At 36.4% G+C, this 18,907-nt stretch overlaps 1 protein-coding gene across 1 annotated transcript in view; it reads right to left on the reverse strand.

Annotated features, from left to right (window-relative positions):
* DNAJC15 (DnaJ heat shock protein family (Hsp40) member C15) overlaps positions 1–18,907 on the reverse strand; it is a 68,633-nt gene that overhangs the window by 12,081 nt on the left and 37,645 nt on the right. The window contains exons 4-5 of the mRNA XM_049647456.1: positions 14,683–14,759; positions 4,740–4,810 (exon numbers count right to left, since the gene is read on the reverse strand). Of these exons, the coding sequence (XP_049503413.1) occupies positions 4,740–4,810; positions 14,683–14,759 (148 nt within the window). The remainder of the gene's footprint in view (positions 1–4,739; positions 4,811–14,682; positions 14,760–18,907) is intronic.

Here is an 18,907-nt window from a genome sequence, read left to right on the forward strand (position 1 = left end):
GCTCTCTCTCCCCTTGCATATTACACCCCTATCATTCTAGTCTTCTTCCAAGTAATTAAACACCCCTAGAGCCTTTGCTTATGCTAGTTCCCTGGCCTTGCAAGCATTCTTCACACAGCTGGCTTCTTTTCATCCTTCAGGTCTCCTCATGGAGGCCTTCCCAGTCACTGTATGTAAAGCTGCCTCTTTCTCACACCCTTTACCAAACTAAGCACAACGTGAAATAGGTTTACTTCTTTTTTGTCTGTCTCTCCAGTAGAATTCATGCTCCTTGAAGCCAAAGATCCAGTTGTCCTGTTTTACAGTTAAAGCCCCAAGATTTACCACATCTGGCACATTACAGAAGTTAAATAAATACCTTCTGAATGACTGAAAGAATAGTTACAGATGGTTTCATATCAATCAATAAGTATGTAAAATATTTCATATGATCATTATGTATTATCAATCCCAATTCTATTTTACCTGTAAATTTTATTTGCTTACTTTTTATCCATTTTCTTATTCATTACTCATGAAAAAAAAGTTCAAGTGTCAGCTATACAAACTATAAAGATGAATAACCCATGTTCTTTATGTTTTAAAGATCACATCATCTATTTACCAAGGAAAATCAATGTGGATAAAACAAAATCATACATTTACTAAAAAAGTTATTAACTCAAATACACAGCCTTAAATCTAATTAAAATTGTTGAAATAAGGGGAAGAAAAGATGAGTCCTTTGAAACAAGTATGAGTCTAGTACATCTATCAAAAAAGGAAATCAAGCTAATTAAGCACCACTTTTTCTTAGTGAATCCATTTTGACTCTTGGTGATCATGTCTTTCTTTTTATAAATGTTTGCAGTACATCTTCTAAGTGTAACATATTGTAATAAATTGTAATATCTTATTACTAGGGCTATTTGTCAAATTCAGCTTCTTCTACAATGAGAGTAATTAGGGGAAATCCATTCAATGGTATACTTTGATTTGTCTGTAGCCCCAATATTTAATTTTTATTGAAACACTGTGAAAGAAGAGTGACAATAAACAATGTTTATTGAAAGAGGGCATAAATGAGAAAAGACAGAGAATCTCTGCTGCAGGCAGGTAAACTGCAGCTAAATGTAAGAACTTTCTAGTAGTTAGAGCTGCCTATCAACAGGCTGCTTGTAAAGCAGAAAGCTCTCCATCACTAAAAATCTTTCAGGAGAGCTAACAGGCCATTTTCCCCAGGATGAGCAGAAACAGTCCTGACTTAGGAGGCAACATTGATCAGATCAGTGTCTTTCAAACTATGGTAAAAAAAAGCACCTTTTAAAATATTTCCAATTTATAGTGGACCGATACTTTCACAAATTACAAAAGTATCACACATTTGGATGTCACCACAATGTCAAATTGCTACAGAGGCTTCTAAATGCTTACTTTGATTTTTGTTTGAAACTCACTGCATACAGGTGACAAGCCGGCCTGCATGCACGAGCAAACTATCCTCTGAGTAGCACTGGATTAGAGAGTTTGTAAGAGATCGTTGAGGTTCTACAGTTTTTCAAATTTACCTAGTCTGTCTTCCTTTCTATATTCATTCATGAGGCATAGTATCAAACTACTTATTTCCAAACATCTAGCCTCTCCAGCAATTTCAAAAAAAACATAATCTAATCTGAATACATTAGATCAACTGAGATTTTATCTCCCTAAATTGAATAGCAAAATTTACTTTTTACCAAAGCACATCTGAATGCTTATTTAAAACTGGTTACAAAAAATGTATTTTCAGCCATTACCACACCTACTTTTCTGGTGTCACTTTCTTTGCATAATCTGATAATGAAATGTGTGACAAATTATAGTTGATCACACATCTGAAGTTCCAACTTTGTTTTACTAGCTGGCAGTAAAAGTGACTTGGGGATAAAGTGGGGGTACATTCATGAATTTCAGAAGCATGGAGTAGAGGATTTAAGTTTTTTCAACTACCTATGTAACAGTCAGTGCTGATCTGGCCAAAGCAATATGGTGAAGAATTAGAAAAAGAGGAGACAAAATTAAGAGTTGCCCATTCTCATATTTCCCCCAATACTTCTGGCTTTCTCTGAGGACAGTGAGACATTTTTGTTTAAAATCTGTTATCTTCTTCTCATTCAGAACAAAACAAAACAAAAAAATAAAATAAAACAACCTTCCTTCTCAAGAGACAATTTCAGGATTTATGGACTATTATCTCCCAACTCCATCATCTATGAATATTCTCCCTTCAGTAATTCCAGTATTCCTTAATTCACACTACTTGTACTAGAGCAGGAGTTCTTTTTTATGTTTATTTATTTGAGAGAGAGAGAGAATGTATGTGCATGTATGCAGAAGAGGGTCGGGGGTGTGGGGTGGTACAGAGGATACAAAGCAGGCTCTGTGCTGATAGCACAGAGCCCGATGTGGGGCTTAAACTCAGGAATTGTGAGATCATGACCTGAGCCAAAGTCAGATGCTTAACCAAGTAAGCCACCCAGGTGTCCCTAGAACAGGAGTTCTTAACTGTGAGCATATGGCTGGGTGTTGAGAGGTCTATGAACTCTCTGAAACTCCAAATGTTTTTTAAAATTGTGGGTGAATGAGCAATTATATGGACAAAATGTACACAGTTGCCAACATATTCTTAAAGGGTACAATAATCCAAAATGATTAAAAGTATCTTTCTTAAAAATGTGATCTGGGGGCACCTGGGTGGCTCAGTCGGTTAAGCGTCCAACTCTTGATTTCAGCTCAGGTCATGATCTCACGGTTTGTGAGTGTAAGCCCCACATCAGGCTCTGTGCTGACATCATGGAGCCTACTTGGGATTCTCTTTCTCTCCCTCTGTCTGCCTCTCCCCATTCTTTCTCTCAAAAATGAATAAACTTAAAAAAAAAAAAAAAGTGATCCGAATAGAAATACAGAGTACAAGGGCACCTGGATGGCTCAGTCGGTTAAACGTCCGACTTCAGCTCAGGTCATGATCTCACAGTTTGTGGGTTCAAGCCCTGTGTTGGGCTCTGTGCTGACAGTTCAGAGCCTGGAGCCTGCCTTGGATTCTGTGTCTCCCTCTCTCTCTGCTCCTCCCTCATTCATGCTCTGTCTCTATCCCTCAAAAATAAATAAAAGTTAAAAAAAGAAAGAAAGAAAAATACAGACTACAGGTTTTTCATTAATTGAATAGGTATATAAAGACATTACATTCTATAACCAAAAGGACTTTAGAAATAAATCCCTTCATCTTCCAGAACATAAAATTGACATTTGGATAGTTTAAGGAAGTGTTCAAGGCCATAATGCTGGCTGGAAGGCAGAAGCCAGAGAAAAACACCAGCCTCCTGCTTCCAGGTCCCTTCCCTAACATCCTGCCTCCTACACAGGGCCAGACAGGATTATCAGTAAGCATGCTACAGGCAATCAACAATCCCACCTCTGATAAATATATGACCTCAACACAAATCAAGTAATTTTTTGAATACTACTGTATAAGATACACATTTTCTTTTTTCTTTCACTACAGGTAGCTAAAAATAGATGTTCTCTTAGATCCATTTTAGAACTGGTTTCCTTGCCAGTAGGCACCGTCAACAACTTGTCAATCGTCTGAAAGACCTGAGTGCCTGATCCCACTGCAATCAATCAGAGAAGGGCACACACTTGACCTGGAAGGGACAAAGGATGTTTAGGAGAAAGAGGGCTTTAAGGAGGCACTTTAAACACATTTCTGCCTGAGTCGATTACCTCAGAAACCCCACAATACAAAGTAATAGTTGAGTAGATCTTTCAGTAACTGTTAAAGCTATTTGGAAATTTTAAGCAAAACCTCTTTTCAAAGTTTATTTTCTGTTTATTCATACTAAAGAATAGCAAATGCAAAAATCAATGATGATGTTTAGTGAAAAGAATTTTTATAGGAAATAATTAAGTAAGAAAACTCAAAAAGAATGCCCTACTTTGGTGTGAGTTAGGATGTGTAGAAATCCAAAATTTGTTTTTAATTTTTTTCAAAATAATTAGAAAACTGAAATCCTGTAAATAAGAATCCAAAAAACCCTTCACTCCCCCCCGCCACCCTTGACTTCTGAAATACAGTGCAACTTTCTACCATCTGTTATTTTAGAGAAGAAACAGTAATGAACATATGGGCTTTCTCTCTCAAGCAGCTGTAGTGTAGTTAAAGTTATAATAATTGTCTTTCTGTAAGATAAATTTACATTAAAAACCTGGCCAGTTAAAAACAAATGGCTCAGCCTCAGAGCCTTCCAGAATAAAATTAAGAAATACAGAATTATCTATGACATATTACAGAGATTTAGAGGATATCCTCTAAATCTTATGTTTTTATGTTTAAGGTTAAACCAACATAACTCATGATGCCCAAATCAGTTTATACAGAGTCTACAATTCATGTTTTCTCTTTCCCAATCAAAATGCTAGGAGCCTCAAACAGTAGTTAGGTACACATATATAAAAATCAGTAACTAAATTCTTGAAAGCTTATGATATAAACCCAGCACTTCTGTGGGTCAATGAACTCTAATCCAAAAGCATATTTATTTATAAGAAAAATCACAATACATGTGGCACATAATCTTCCATTTCAAATATATGTATGTATGTGTGTGTGTGTGTGTGTGTGTGTGTATACATATATCACTTATAATGAGTTTAAGTAAACTGAAAAGAAATTCAAAGCAGATTCACATCCACATATTTTGAAAATTAGGAATTTTGCCTACCTTTATCTGGGTGATTCAAAATCATAATTCTCCTATGAGCTGTTCTAATCTTGGCTTTGCCAGCAGATGGGCTGTAAAAAGAAATTAAAGTGCTTATAATAAATAGTGTCAAATGCAGATTATAAATTAACAGTTTATATGGGTTTTAAGGAATTAAAAACTAATGAGAATTTCACCATCTTGTGGATAAATATGAAATTACAGCTTGTCACTTAATTTTACTATCAAAATAAACCGTTGATTCAATGTCACATGCATTTTTCTTCCTTTGTAATGCCAATCTCTATTCTTAATCACTTTAAAAAATAAAACACAATATATAGGGTAGGACAGTCACAGTCTATAGATTATACTCAGTTTGAAAACTTATGCTTCAAGTTATCTGAGGAGAAGGTATTTTATTTAGTGTAAAAGACACATATTCAGACTCCAGAGCTCCTAGACTACCAGATTTTAATCCCATTCCTATTTAGGATAGGGGTAACCTTGGTGAAATTTTTTAACCTCCCTGTATTTCAGTTTTCTCATTGTAAAACAGGGCTCAGAAAGACATATGCCTCACAGAGCAACTGTAAGGACTGAATCAGTTAAAGCCAACAAAGTGCTAGATCAAGTGTTCCAAACTAGTTAGCTTTTATTATTATTACATTTCAACAAAGCATCTCAAAACTCTTCATAACTCATAATTTTTTTAATATAATTTATTATCAAATTGGTTTCCATACAACACCCAGTGCTGATCCCAAGTGCCCTCTTCCATGCCCATCACCCACTTTCCCCTCTCTCCTACCCGCCATCAACCCTCAGTTTGTTCTCAGTCCTTAAGAGTCTCTAATGGTTTGCCCCCCTCCGTCTCTGTAACTTTTTTCCCCCCCTTCTCCTCCCCCATGGTCTTCTGTTAAATTTCATAGCTCATAATTTATTTAGCTTGGGAGAAACCTATGGGAAAAGCCTAGCTGTTAGAGCCTATGCTGTAAACAAAAATTAAAGGAGAAAGTTAAATAAACCTAAAATTATTTCAGTAAAAACTAATCTATCCAGTGTTGGAAATGTTTCTCACTAGCACATTCTCCAGGCAAGGAAACAAAATTAACACTAACAACAACAAAATTCTGGTATTGCTTATTAATAGCTATATTATCTTATCTAAGCTACTTAGTATTTATGGGTCTCAAATGGGGATAATAGCAACTGACTTAAAGTATAGCATGGCTGTTGCAAAACTCAAAGTAATTTAATTCATATGAATGAACCACACTGCAATAGCTAAAAAGTAGGTACTTTTAGAGAGATATTCAGACATAGGTTTAACATCCAGATTCCACCACTCATTAGCTACAAAACTCTGTCTTGCTCACTTAAACTCTCCTAAGTAAAATGGACATAATAAACCACCTCCCAGGATTATTCTAAGGATAAATCAGATAATGCAAGTAAAAGGATTAGCATAACATCATATACAGTGTTCAAAGTGTTCAAAAATAAATAGTTTTTAGTAATTATTATGAAGACAAAGGATGGTTATGAAAGTACATTACATATTTCCTTTCAAAACTGGGGTATAAATAACCTAATTTGACATCTCTTGAAGGACTCAAAAGTATTATCATGAGTATAAATTAAGTGCAAAGAAATTCTTAAGGTCTGCAGAGATTTGCTTACCCTTGTTTTAAAGAGTTCTAGAATGCTTTCCATTTAAGTTTTTCTATTTACTTTTAGAACTGCCTCCTTTGCTATCAGCTGTCAAGCCTTGATTCTGCCATTGTTCCAGTCTCTAGCTATTCCTTGACCATTACTTACTACTTCTAATCTTCTGAGGTTAAATACCAGATCACCAAACATATTAAAGCAATAAGCATATAAAACATTCTTCTATGAATAAAAAATGTCTTGAGTCAAAGACGAAATCAAAAGAGAAAAAATATTTTGAGACAAAAAAATGGAAACATAACGTAACAAATTTATAGGATGCAGCAAAAGCAGTTTTAAGAGGAAAGTTTATAGTAATAAATGCCTATATTAAGAAAAAGGAAAGAGCTCAAATAAATAACCTCCTTTATCCCCAAGGGAACTAGAAAAAAAGGAAAAACTAAGACCAAACTTAGCTGAAGGAAGGAAATAACAAGGATTAGAGTAAAAATAAATGAAATAGTGACTAAAAAGATGACAAAAGATCAATGAAACTAAGTTATTTTTTTAAAGATAATCAAAATAGACAAACCATTAGCTATACTCACCAAGAAAAAAGAAGACAGTACTCAAAATCAGAAATGAAAGAGAAGACATTAAAAGTGATACCACAGAAATACAAAGGATCATTAGAGACTATATTAACAATTATACATCCACAAAATGGAAATGTAGAAGAAACAGATAAATCCCAGAAACATACAACCTACCAAGATTGAATCAGGATGAAACAGAAAAGCTGAACAGAACAATTATTAATAATGAGATTAAATCATTAATCAAAAACCTCCCAACAAAGAAAAGCTCAGGACCTATGGCTTAAATGAAATCTACCAAACATTTAAAGAATACCAATTCCCCTCAAACTTTTCAAAAAAAAAAGAAGAAACATTTCCAAATTCATTTTATGAGACCAGTATTATCCCGACACCACAAGCGGACAAGGACACTATAGAAAAGAAAATTATAGGTCAATATCCCTGATGAACATAGATGCAAAAGTCCTCAACAAAATATTAGTAAAAGGATCATACATCATGAACAAGTAGGATTATTCCAGGGACGAAAGGATGGTTCAACATCCACCTATCGATGTGAAACACCATAAATGTGAAACAAAATACAGGATAAAAATCATATGATCTCCCCAAAGACACAGAAAAACCATTTGACAAAATTCAACACCCACTCATGATAAAAACTCTCAACAAAATGGGTATAGAGGGAACATATTTCAACATGATAAAGGCCATATGACAAATGCATAGCAAATATCGCACTCAATGGTGAAAAGCTCAAAGTTTTTCCCCTAAGATCAGATACAACACAAGATTGCCTGCTCTCACCACTTTTATCCAACATAGTACTAGAAGTCATAGAGCAATTAGGCAAGATAAAGAAATGAAAGGCATCCAAATTGGAAACCAAGAAGTAAAACTGCAGATTACATGATATTATATAAAGAAAACCCTGAAACTTAGAACTGATCAACAAATTCAATAAAGTTGGAGGATATAAAATCAATATACAAAAATCTGTTACCTTTCTATATACTAATAACAAATAATCAGAAAGAGAAATTAAGAAAACAACCCCACTGGTGCCTGGATGACTCAATCAGTTAAGTATCTGACTCTTGATTTTGACTCGGGTCATGATCTCAGAGTCGTGAGATTAAGCCCCGTATCAGGCTCTGTGCTGGATGTGGAGCCTGCTTAAGATTTTCTCTCTTCCTCTCCCTTTGCCCCTACCCCTGCTCACATGTACACACACACACTCTCTCTCTCTCTCCAAAAAAAGAAAAAAAGAAAATGATACCTTTTACAATTGCATCAAGAATAAAACACCTAGTAATAAACTTAATCAATGAAGTTAAGACCTGTACAATGAAAACTATAAAATTCTGATGAAAGAAATTGAAAACACTAATAAATAGAAGATATTCCATGCTCATAAGTTGGAAGAAATTTGTTAAAATGTCCATACTATTCAAAGCAATCTATAGATTCAATGAAAGACCTATGAAAATTCCAAAGGCATTTTTCACAAAAATAGAACAAACAATCTTAAAATTTGTATGGAACCACAAAAGACTCCAAACAGCCAAAGATCTTGGTAAATAACAAAGCTGGAGGCATCACCCTTCCTGCGTTCAAAGTATATTACAAAGCTATAAAAATCAAAACAGTATAATATTAACTTAAAAAGAAACACACAGATCAATGAAACAGTTCTGAGAGACCTCAGAAATAAACCCATGTATATATGGTCAATTAGTTTATGACAAAGGAGCCAAAAATGTAAAACAAGTAAAAGATAGTCTTGTCAATATGGCGTTGGGAAATTTGGACAGCTGACATGCAAAGGAATAAAACTGGACCCTTATCTTATACCATACACAAAATCAACCCAAAATAGATTAAAGCCTTGAACTAAAGACCTGAAACCATAAAACTCCTAGAATAAAACACAGGGGGTAAACCCCTTGACATCATTCTTGGCAGTAATTTTTAAAATCTGAAATCAAAAGCTAGGCAACAAAATTAAAACAATGGGACTCCATCAAAGTTTAAGAAGTTTCTACACAGAAAGGAAAACCATCAACAAAGTGAAAAAACAACCTATGGAATAAGACAAAATATTTGCAAATCATATATCTGATAAGAGGTTATATACAAAATATATAAAGAACTCATACAATTCAATAGCAAAGATAGATAGATGGACAGACAGATGATAGATAGATCTCATTTTAAAATGAGTGGAGGATGGGGCACCTGGGTGGCTCAGTCGGTTAAGCGTCCGACTTCAGCTCAGGTCACGATCTCACGGTCCGTGAGTTCGAGCCCCGCATCGGGCTCTGGGCTGATGGCTCAGAGCCTGGAGCCTGCTTCCGATTCTGTGTCTCCCTCTCTCTCTGTCCCTCCCCCGTTCATGTTCTGTCTCCCTCTGTCTCAAAAATAAATAAACGTTAAAAAAAAAAAAAAAAATGAGTGGAGGATCTCACTAGACATTTTTCCAAAAACATAAAATGGCAAACAGGTACACGCGAAGGTGATCAGCATCACTGGTCATCAGGGAAAATGCAAATCAAAACAAAATGAAATATCACATCACACCTTCTAGAATGACTACCATCAAAAAGACAAGAGACAAACAAGTGTTAGAAAGACGTGAAGGGAACCCCTGTACACTGTTGGTGGAAATGTAGACTGGTACAGCTACTATGGAACAGTATGGAGGTTCTGAAAAAATTAAAAATAAAACTACCATATGATCCAGCAATTCTACTTCTAGGTATGTATCTGAAGGAAATAAAATCACTCTCAGGACGCCTGGGTGGTTCAGTCGGTTCACTGTCCAACTCTTGGTTTCGGCTCGGGTCACGATGTCTTGGTTTTGTGTCTGAGCCCCTCATTGGGCTCTGTGCTGACAGTGTGGAGCCTGCTCGGAATTCTCTCTCCCTCTCTCTGCCCCTCCTTCACTCATGCTGTCTCTGTCTCTCTCAAAAATAAATGAATAAACTTAAAAAAAAGTATCAGTCTCTCAAAGAGATATCAGCACCCCCATGTTCACTGTAGCAAGACATGGAAACAACCTGTGTCCATCAGCAGATGAATGAGTGAAAAATGTCACACACACACACATATACAACAGAATATTTTTCAGTCATTAAAAAGAAGAAAATCTTGCTACTTGGTGACAACATGAATTGACCCTGACAGCATTATGCTAAGTAAAAAATCAGTCAAAGACAGACAAATACTGTATGATCTCATTTATATGTGGAATCTAAAAAAGCCAAACTCCCAAAAACAGAACAGACTGGTGGTTGCCAGAGGCAAGAGGAGAAGGGTGGGGGAAATGAGTGAAGGTAGTCAAAAGGTACAACTTACAGTTATAAGATAAGTGAGTCCTGGGGATGGAATATACAGCATGGTGACTACAGTCAACAATGCTGTAGTTTATATTTGAAAGGTGATAGAACAGTAGATCTTAAAAGTTCTCATCACAAGAAAAAATACATCTGTAACTATGTGAGGTGAAGGATGTTAACTAAAGTTGTTATGGTAACCATTTTGCAATCTGTACATATTATACATGTCAAATCATTATGTTATACGTCTTAAACTAACATACAATGTTATATGTCAATTATATCTCAATGAAACAAGAGGGAAATTTTTTAAATTAAAAAAACCTTTTTAATAATAAAAAAGTCTTTTAGTATAAGGACTTTAGGGTATTCCTCTTGGCTTATGAAAGTCCTTTGGGGGACCATTTCAAACTTAACTTTTTGGTTTGTAGATACTTCCCAGATAATCAAGACAGTGTCTGATTCTAAAGACTACTAAGTTTTGAAAAATAAGTCACTAAAATTACATCATGGCTGTGAATACTTTATTAATTGCCTATTAAGAAATGAAACACACATTATTTTTTTTAATTCCAGTATGGTTAGTTTCCTGCCGCAAACTTACATTTCTCATTCTCTTTTGTGGTGCTCTACAACCCTTCTTTCCTTTATTAGTTATACTTTCTAGTTGTTCTGCAAGTATTTAACATGTCTTCTTAAGGTAGATACTAAAGAGCAGAAGCTATGATTTGTATCTTAAAATAGCATCCAGTATTGAATATGCAATATGTGCTTAATGCATTTTATATAGTCCTCCAAAACAAAATGGCTCTAAAAGGTAAACTCCTTCAAATAATGGCTCTATATTAGCAAACACTGACACTATAAAGGATTACTGTATTGCAGAAAATCTTAAAATGGAAAAAGAGGCGCTTTAAAAAACATTTCATAAAACAAATCAAATGTGAACCACTAGATAATGAAGATGTAAGTTGGGTAAAATCCAAATGTACATTCTATGTTCTTTGGGGGGGCGTATAAATGGTAAGTTGCATCTTATTCTGGATATTAAACTTTAATTTAGCATGTAGGACAAAATCTGAAAATTATCCTTGATAATTATATCTCATAGATTATCGTTCATAATCACTTACATTGCCTTTAACACTTGGTTTTGTACATAAAAGTCCATAAAGCATTATGTACAATGTAGTCTGCCAACCACTGAACTATACTGAAGGAAGTAAGAAACGCAAGGAAAGTTTCTATGTACAAGTACGGCCATTCAAAACATTATGCCTTTAAGATAATAATGATCAGAGTCCTAGTGGTGAGCTCTGGGGATAAGGGAAATATTCTTGTGTGCCTGCAGAATTTATTCCCTTTTCCTGACTGCTATATTAAGGCTCTAGGAATCTAATACACTTTAGTACCTTTATTTGTTAGTCTAAAGATTAAACGGGATGGGAGAATCCTAGCTCTTAAACAGTACAAAAATTAAATAAAGCTCGGATATATCTCCAGTACGGACAATTTCACCGTGAAATTGAAATATAACTTTAAATATCACGTTGCCTACATCAAGGAATACAAACTGTTCCCAGGAATGCATGTGACTGGGACTTGGGAAGTGGGGTTCATGGGACTGAGTGGTGTTCTCTAATCTCGTGGCAAATGGAGCAGTTTTGGTTTCATCACTTTTACTATTGGTCTTCTGAATAACATTTAGCTTAACATAATTCCACAGAAGTGTTCAGAAAGTATGAAAATCTCAAATGTGCATCATTTCAGAAAGTAACAAGTATGAACAATAGTTTTCCTGGGCCGCTTGGTAAAATATTTTAGGCTTCGAGAAATCAATAAAAATGCATAGACTCATCTAATAGCATATAGAGTATTTTTTTAATAGGTCATCAACAGTCAGCTCCACTGTGCCTTTACCTACTTGTTACATAGTCTAAGTAGTTTAGATTCAATGATCACAGAGAAGGGAGCCACAGCAACGTATTCACATCTTGAAGAGTCTTCTCAAAAACAACACTACCGGGGCGCCTGGGTGGCGCAGTCGGTTAAGCGTCCGACTTCAGCCAGGTCACGATCTCGCGGTCCGTGAGTTCGAGCCCCGTGTCGGGCTCTGGGCTGATGGCTCGGAGCCTGGAGCCTGTTTCCGATTCCGATTCTGTGTCTCCCTCTCTCTCTGCCCCTCCCCCGTTCATGCTCTGTCTCTCTCTGTCCCAAAAATAAAAAAAACAAACAAACAAACAAAAAAAAAACACAACACTACCTGACTGAAAGAAAAGGCTAGAGGAAAGCAAATAAGGGTTACCTTTCTGTTTAATATGTAAAGGGCAAATATTTAGCTTCTGCATTTGTGATACAAACGGGAAGAAAGAGGAGCCAACATTTATTTAGCATCTGTTATTTGGTAGGCACTATTATAAAAAGGTATCGTCATATCATTTTATATTATTTCAACAAGCCTAAATATTACTAACTCCATTCAAAAATGAAGAAACTGAAGGGCAGAAAAGCTAAAAATAACTTGACTTGGATCCTATAATGCAGTGCTTCAGTGACAGAAGCAGGATAAGAATCTGTTTGGCTCAGCTGGTATTTGTTGTTATTTGTTAATACATAAGACATTTATTTGTTATTCTAAAGATTAAACAGGATGGGAGAATCCTAGTTCTTAAACACAGTACAAAAATTAAATAAAGCTCGGATGGATCTCCAGTACAGACAATTTCACCATGAAATTGAAATATAACTTTAAATATCATGTTGCCTACATCAAGGAATACAAACTGTTCCCTGGAATGCACGTGACTGGGACTTGGGAAGTGGGGTTCACGGGACCGAGTGGCGTTCTCTAATCTTGTGGCACTAAGTGCTGTGTTTACGTGCAGAATTATCTATGTATCGGTCTTCACAACAACCCTACCAGACAGAAACTATTACTATCTCTATTTTACAAATGAGGACACATTCACCTGTTAAGAGCATATACTTTTCAGTTTACAGTGTGAGAGAGAGCACATGTGCATGCAAGTGAGCAGGGGAGGAGCAGAGAGAGAGAGGGAGTGAGAGAATCCCAAGCAGGCTCCACACTGTCAGCGCAGAGCGAGATCTGGGACTCACTCTCATAAACTGTCAGATCATGGCCTGAGCTGAAATCAGGAGTTTGACACTTAACCAAATGAGCCACCCAGACTCCCTGAGAGTATATACGCTTAACCAGCAAATCATCTTTGTGAAATTTTCTACAGTTTCTAGGTTAACAAGATAAACCTTTAAAAACAGAAATCTTAAGTCAACTCCTAATTATCTGTTGTAACAACAGGAATGCTTTGGATGATATCGACTGACAGTCTCAAAAACCTTTGTGTTTGGTTTTATAGTAAGTTCCATATTCACATTTCAAGACTATGAATGGGATGCTATGGGGGTCCAATAATAGTTCCAGAAAAATAACAAGGCCATCCTGAATAATATTAAAGCAAAGAATGGTCAGAAATAGAGCCAACTTCCTAATTTGGTTCCCTCCCCTACCTAAAACCTATTCTCAGTAAGAAACTTCATCTCTTATATTTAAATAAAGCACCAAGCTCAACCGAACCATTTCCTTTGCTCCCTATCCCTTATCTTTTCTTGCTAAGTCAAAAGAAATAATAACATGTTTTGGCCTTAAAAATGTGCAAATCTACAAGAGATCCAAAAAACTGTATCAATACAGGACTTTATGACCTATTCTGCTTAATGATGTTGATTAAATCATCAGAAGATCTGCTGCAGATGACATACTGTAACCAACCCCCACAAAAATTTGAGTGGGCTCTAAGGGAACATAAGGTAAACAAATGAATATAGCGACTAGCAACTAAATGGCAGGGGGCATATTCTTAACTTTAAGTGTTAAATGTTATCACAGAGCAATCACACAACATCATTAGCTTTCTCCTATGTGGTCCAAAGTCACACAATAGATACTAGGGTGAAACAATTATAATAAAATATGCTAGATGTCAAATTGTGAAAATAGAAAAGAACTGTGAAATAGATCCTATATTATAACAGAAAATATGATAGATAATAAATCATAAAACTGAGTTCAGAAAGAATGGGGTATCACAGTAAGGGAGATTTTGACAATTGCTTTGAAATTTTAGTACTGTATTCCAACATAAGAGCTCAGAGCCCCTTGTTAAGGAATAAGGACACATCACATCTTTGCCTGATATTTTTAGGGATTTGGGCTTTTAAAATGTAAAAATTTTGTATTTTTTCCTCTGCTTCCTATTCATAATTTAAAATATAAGGAAAACTTTACTGTAACATTTTCTCCCTTTTTCAAGACAAGCTTGGCCACAGAATAAAATAAGACTTATGTAGCTCACCTACCTTATACCCAAAATAAGACTAGCTTCTCGCCTACTCATTTTCTGTTCAAATCCTCCTTTATAGTAGGATGAAAGGCTCTGTACAGGAAAGAAAGAGCATGAAATAATTAGTTGCATGTATGAGGCGGCAGGACCTCAAACCTATCATAGCGGCAATAAGAGTAATGCATTTTACTACAAGGCAACCTGAAACTGTAGGGGGGGAGGGCACTAAACAAGGATCCTTTACAAGAAACTATGACCAAGACGAACTTAAAAAACATTAACAATTTTTTCACATTCAAATACATTGATTTTTCTACACTAAGATAAAACAGAATCAAAGAAATCAACAGAAGCAAAGGCTTGAAGTCTTCCTAAGCTCTGCAATAATTTTCTCATTGGGTAACCTTGACAAGTCATTTAATATTGATATGACACACATCTTTTTTACCCACTGGACTGGTTGATAGAGAAGGAAGAGGAAGAGGAGGAACTGACAAAGTGGGGAGGACGTCAGAATAGCAGACAGCAAGGCCAAGAGAGAGCACAAAACTGGACTGAAAGGTCACTGAAAGGTGGCTGGAAATGCATGAGCAAGGAAGACCGTAGTATCAGAGAGGCAACTAGGGGCCAGATTGTGGGGGGCCCTGTAAGTGGCAGCAATCTTTAGGATTCTATTCTCAATGGTAGGAGAAACCAGGGCACTGGAGTCATGTCATCTGGCTTTCGTTTGAAAGGATTACTCTAAATACCACGTGAAGAATAGGAAGAAAGGTGCAGGAGGGAATCAGGAGACCAGTTAAGACGAGATAACAATAACCTAGGCAAGAGATGATGGTGGTATGGGCCAACGTGGTAATAGAGGAGGTAGTTTGAAACTGGTCACATTCTAGATGTATTCTGAAAGGAAAACTAATAATTTGCTTGGCAGATTACATAAGGGATATGAAAAAGGGATTAAAGATGATGCAGTAAACACTGCTATACACGTGCAGCTCCCCCTTCAGACGTGAAGGACTTACTTCGTGGACGTTGGGGCTGTTGCTGGCAGACAGCACTCAGCTGTCAGACTCGTTAGAGGAGTTGCCTTGGCTAAAGAAAGTCAAGCTCAGGCCCCCTTCCCAGGGCAGTTTTCTATTTAATGACTGGTTGATATGGGGGTATAAACATTGTAGTTCATTGAGTTCAGTCCTTAAACTTCCTATCTATATTCACTTATCGAGTGACATCATTCAGTCTTGTGGCTCCTTGCCCCAACCTGGGACAACCACAATGAGCTACCCGTGCTTCAGAGCTCACTATGGGGTTGGCTGAGGCCTACTGCAGCCTAAATTGTCCTTCTGTCCTTCCTTCTCTTCCCTTCTGGAGCTGTTGATCCTAAAAGCACTCCCTGATGAACTACCAGATTGCTAATTTCTGTCTGTCTGCTTTGTCTCAGTTCCAAGGAACTTAAACTGCAAATGACTTTAAGGTTTCTGGCCTAAATTGCCAAACTGCCACTAAATGACTTAGAGAGGGAGCAGTTGTTTATTGAGGGTAATAGGTATCAGGAGACTGGTTTTGGATATATTGAGTTTGAAATGTCTGTTAAATATCTAAATGGAAAAGTCTGACCTGGAGATAACATTTAGGAGTCACGAGTATATACAGACAGTATGTAAAGCCATGAGACTGAATGAGATCACCTAAGGAGTAAGAGTAGGTAAGAAGTCCAAACAGTGAGCCCTAGAGATTGCAGGTTTTAGGGGCACACAAAAGGAGAGGAATCCGTAAGCAGACTGAGTAGGACCAAGCAGTAAGGCTGAAGGAAAAGCAGCCCAAAGTAAGGAAGGAAAAAAGTTTCAAACACTTCTGTAGGTCAAATCAGATGTGAGCTGAGAACTGACTGCTAGATTTATCAAAGAGGTCAAAGTCTTTGACAAGAGTCGCAGGGAGTAGGAGTGAGAGTCTGATGAGACTGGGTTTGAGAGAGAACAGGAGAGAAGGAATGGGAGACAGCTCTTTAGGAGCTCGTAACAAAGCAACAGGATGCACGAACTCAACTTTAGAAGGAAAAAAAAAATGCATCGATGACTGTATTGTATACATGTTTCTAAAACATGAAACTCTATTTTTGTAAGGAAAGATAAATAAGTGTATGTTTACATAAAACAAACTCTGGAAGTATATATACTCTAAAATGTTACTTCTGGTTGGTGATGTTATGAATAATTTTTTTCTTCTTTATTTTTATTTCCTAAGTTTTCAACAATGAACACAGACTATTCGTATAATTTTTTTAAAAAGGAGGACTAAATAAAAGACCAAGAAAACAAACTTAAAAATGAGTCCCAGGGAGCCAGATCTGGTCATTTATATAAGCTGCTCTCTTTGAACAGCTTGATATAAATTTCCACCTGGGAATAATTCCCTGGCAATTAATTCATTTCACAAACACTTCAGCACCTATTACATGCCAGCAACATTTCAAAAGAGACAGGTCAAGTTCCATCCTTATCACATAGATGCTAATGTATCAACGCACCAGTGCCGTGAGGGATATGACGTACTATTTCAAGTTTCAAGTAATTTACAATCTAGAAAGAAAACTAAAAATACCCGTCTCTAAGTTGTAAGGGGAGCAAAAGAATCAAATTATGGAAGTACACATAGTAACCTGGACCAATTATACACACACATGCACATGGAGATTAGATAAAGAACAAGGGGACTTCACAGAGGAATAACAGCTAGTTTTAAGTTTTCTCTCAACAGATCAAAATTTTTACTAGATACGTACCTTACTCCCTGACATTTCTGTAAGTATTTATTTACCTTAGGGAACTCCAAAATCTCAGCATAATAAACATGATAAACTGATGTTTCATGAAGTGTCACCCCACGAGTCAGAAACTCATTAGCCCTAACAGCAGGTATTGTATCAGAGCAATTGATTTACTTTCTGGTTTGCCCAGGTAGAAAAGGAGACACAGAAAAAAACTACTTAAATTTTTTTTAAATTCTTTGTAATGTTTATTTATTTTTGAGAGAAACAGAGACACAGCAGAGTGAGTCAGGGAGGGGCAGAGAGAGACAGAATTCGGATTCCACAGAATCCGAAGCAGGCTCCAGGCTCTGAGCTGTCAGCACAGAGCCTGACACAGAGCTCGAACCCATGGACCATGAGATCAGGACTTCTGCTGATTTTGGATGCTTAACCGACTGAGCCACCCAGGTGCCCTAGAAAAAGCTACTTAAAATATAGCATCTAGATGAGACTCATACCCTAAAACACTGACCTTCTTATGAGTAAGTTAATCTCTGCATATCCATAAGGAACAGTTTAACTATACAAAAACTCCATCAAATAGAGTAAATGGTTATATTTTTCTAACAGAATTTCCAAGAACAGAAACAGGATGCCACGACTTTTATGCTGCCATTTGAAATATACCCTGCACCTTACAAATTATTATTTTGTGTTATTCTATCTATAAAGCATACACATAAACAACATACCTCAAAATCATTTTCGTTCTGAAATTAGCATTAAATGCTATGGTGTCACATATTATCAAAGGAGATATGAAATGAACCAAGTTCAACAAAACTTTGTTAATTGGCTCAGCCAAGAGCTTGAAATACAAAAGCCCTCCACACAACCAAAGAAGAACTATATCATTCCATAATCTTAAGAAGAAATAAATTTACCATAAACTATAATCTCCTATTATTTACAATAATCTATTTCGTTTATAGAGCCACAGAGGTACGATTTTAATTTGCGTTGTTTCCATGAAATTCACTTAACCATAAAACAAAAGAAGTCCAATTTTTAAAAACTGTATTCAAATAAAGGGACATTTTCACAAATAGAAAAATAAAAGCCTCGGGGTGCCTGGGTGGCCAAGTCGGTTAGATGTCCAACTTGGGCTCAAGTCATGATTGCACAGTTCGTGAGTTCGAGCCCCGCATCAGGCTCTGTGCTGACAGCTCGGAGCCTGGAGCCTGGAGCCTGCTTTGGATTCTGTGTCTCCCTCTCTCTCTGCCCCTCCCCTGCTCATGCTCTGTCTCTCTGTGTCTCAAAAATAAATAAAAACATTTTAAAAAATTAAAAAGAAAAAGAAAAGCCTCAGAAGAAGATGAGTGACTTGGGTTTCTTCCCCAGGAAAAAAAATTAGGGGTAAACACTGACTGAGTTTATAACAGACACTAACATATGAAAGGTCAAGCAAAAAAACTACTGGTTCAAAACAGAAGATTGA

This window comes from Panthera uncia (assembly GCF_023721935.1).
Source record: "Panthera uncia isolate 11264 chromosome A1 unlocalized genomic scaffold, Puncia_PCG_1.0 HiC_scaffold_16, whole genome shotgun sequence".
NCBI classification, from domain to species: domain Eukaryota; kingdom Metazoa; phylum Chordata; class Mammalia; order Carnivora; family Felidae; genus Panthera; species Panthera uncia.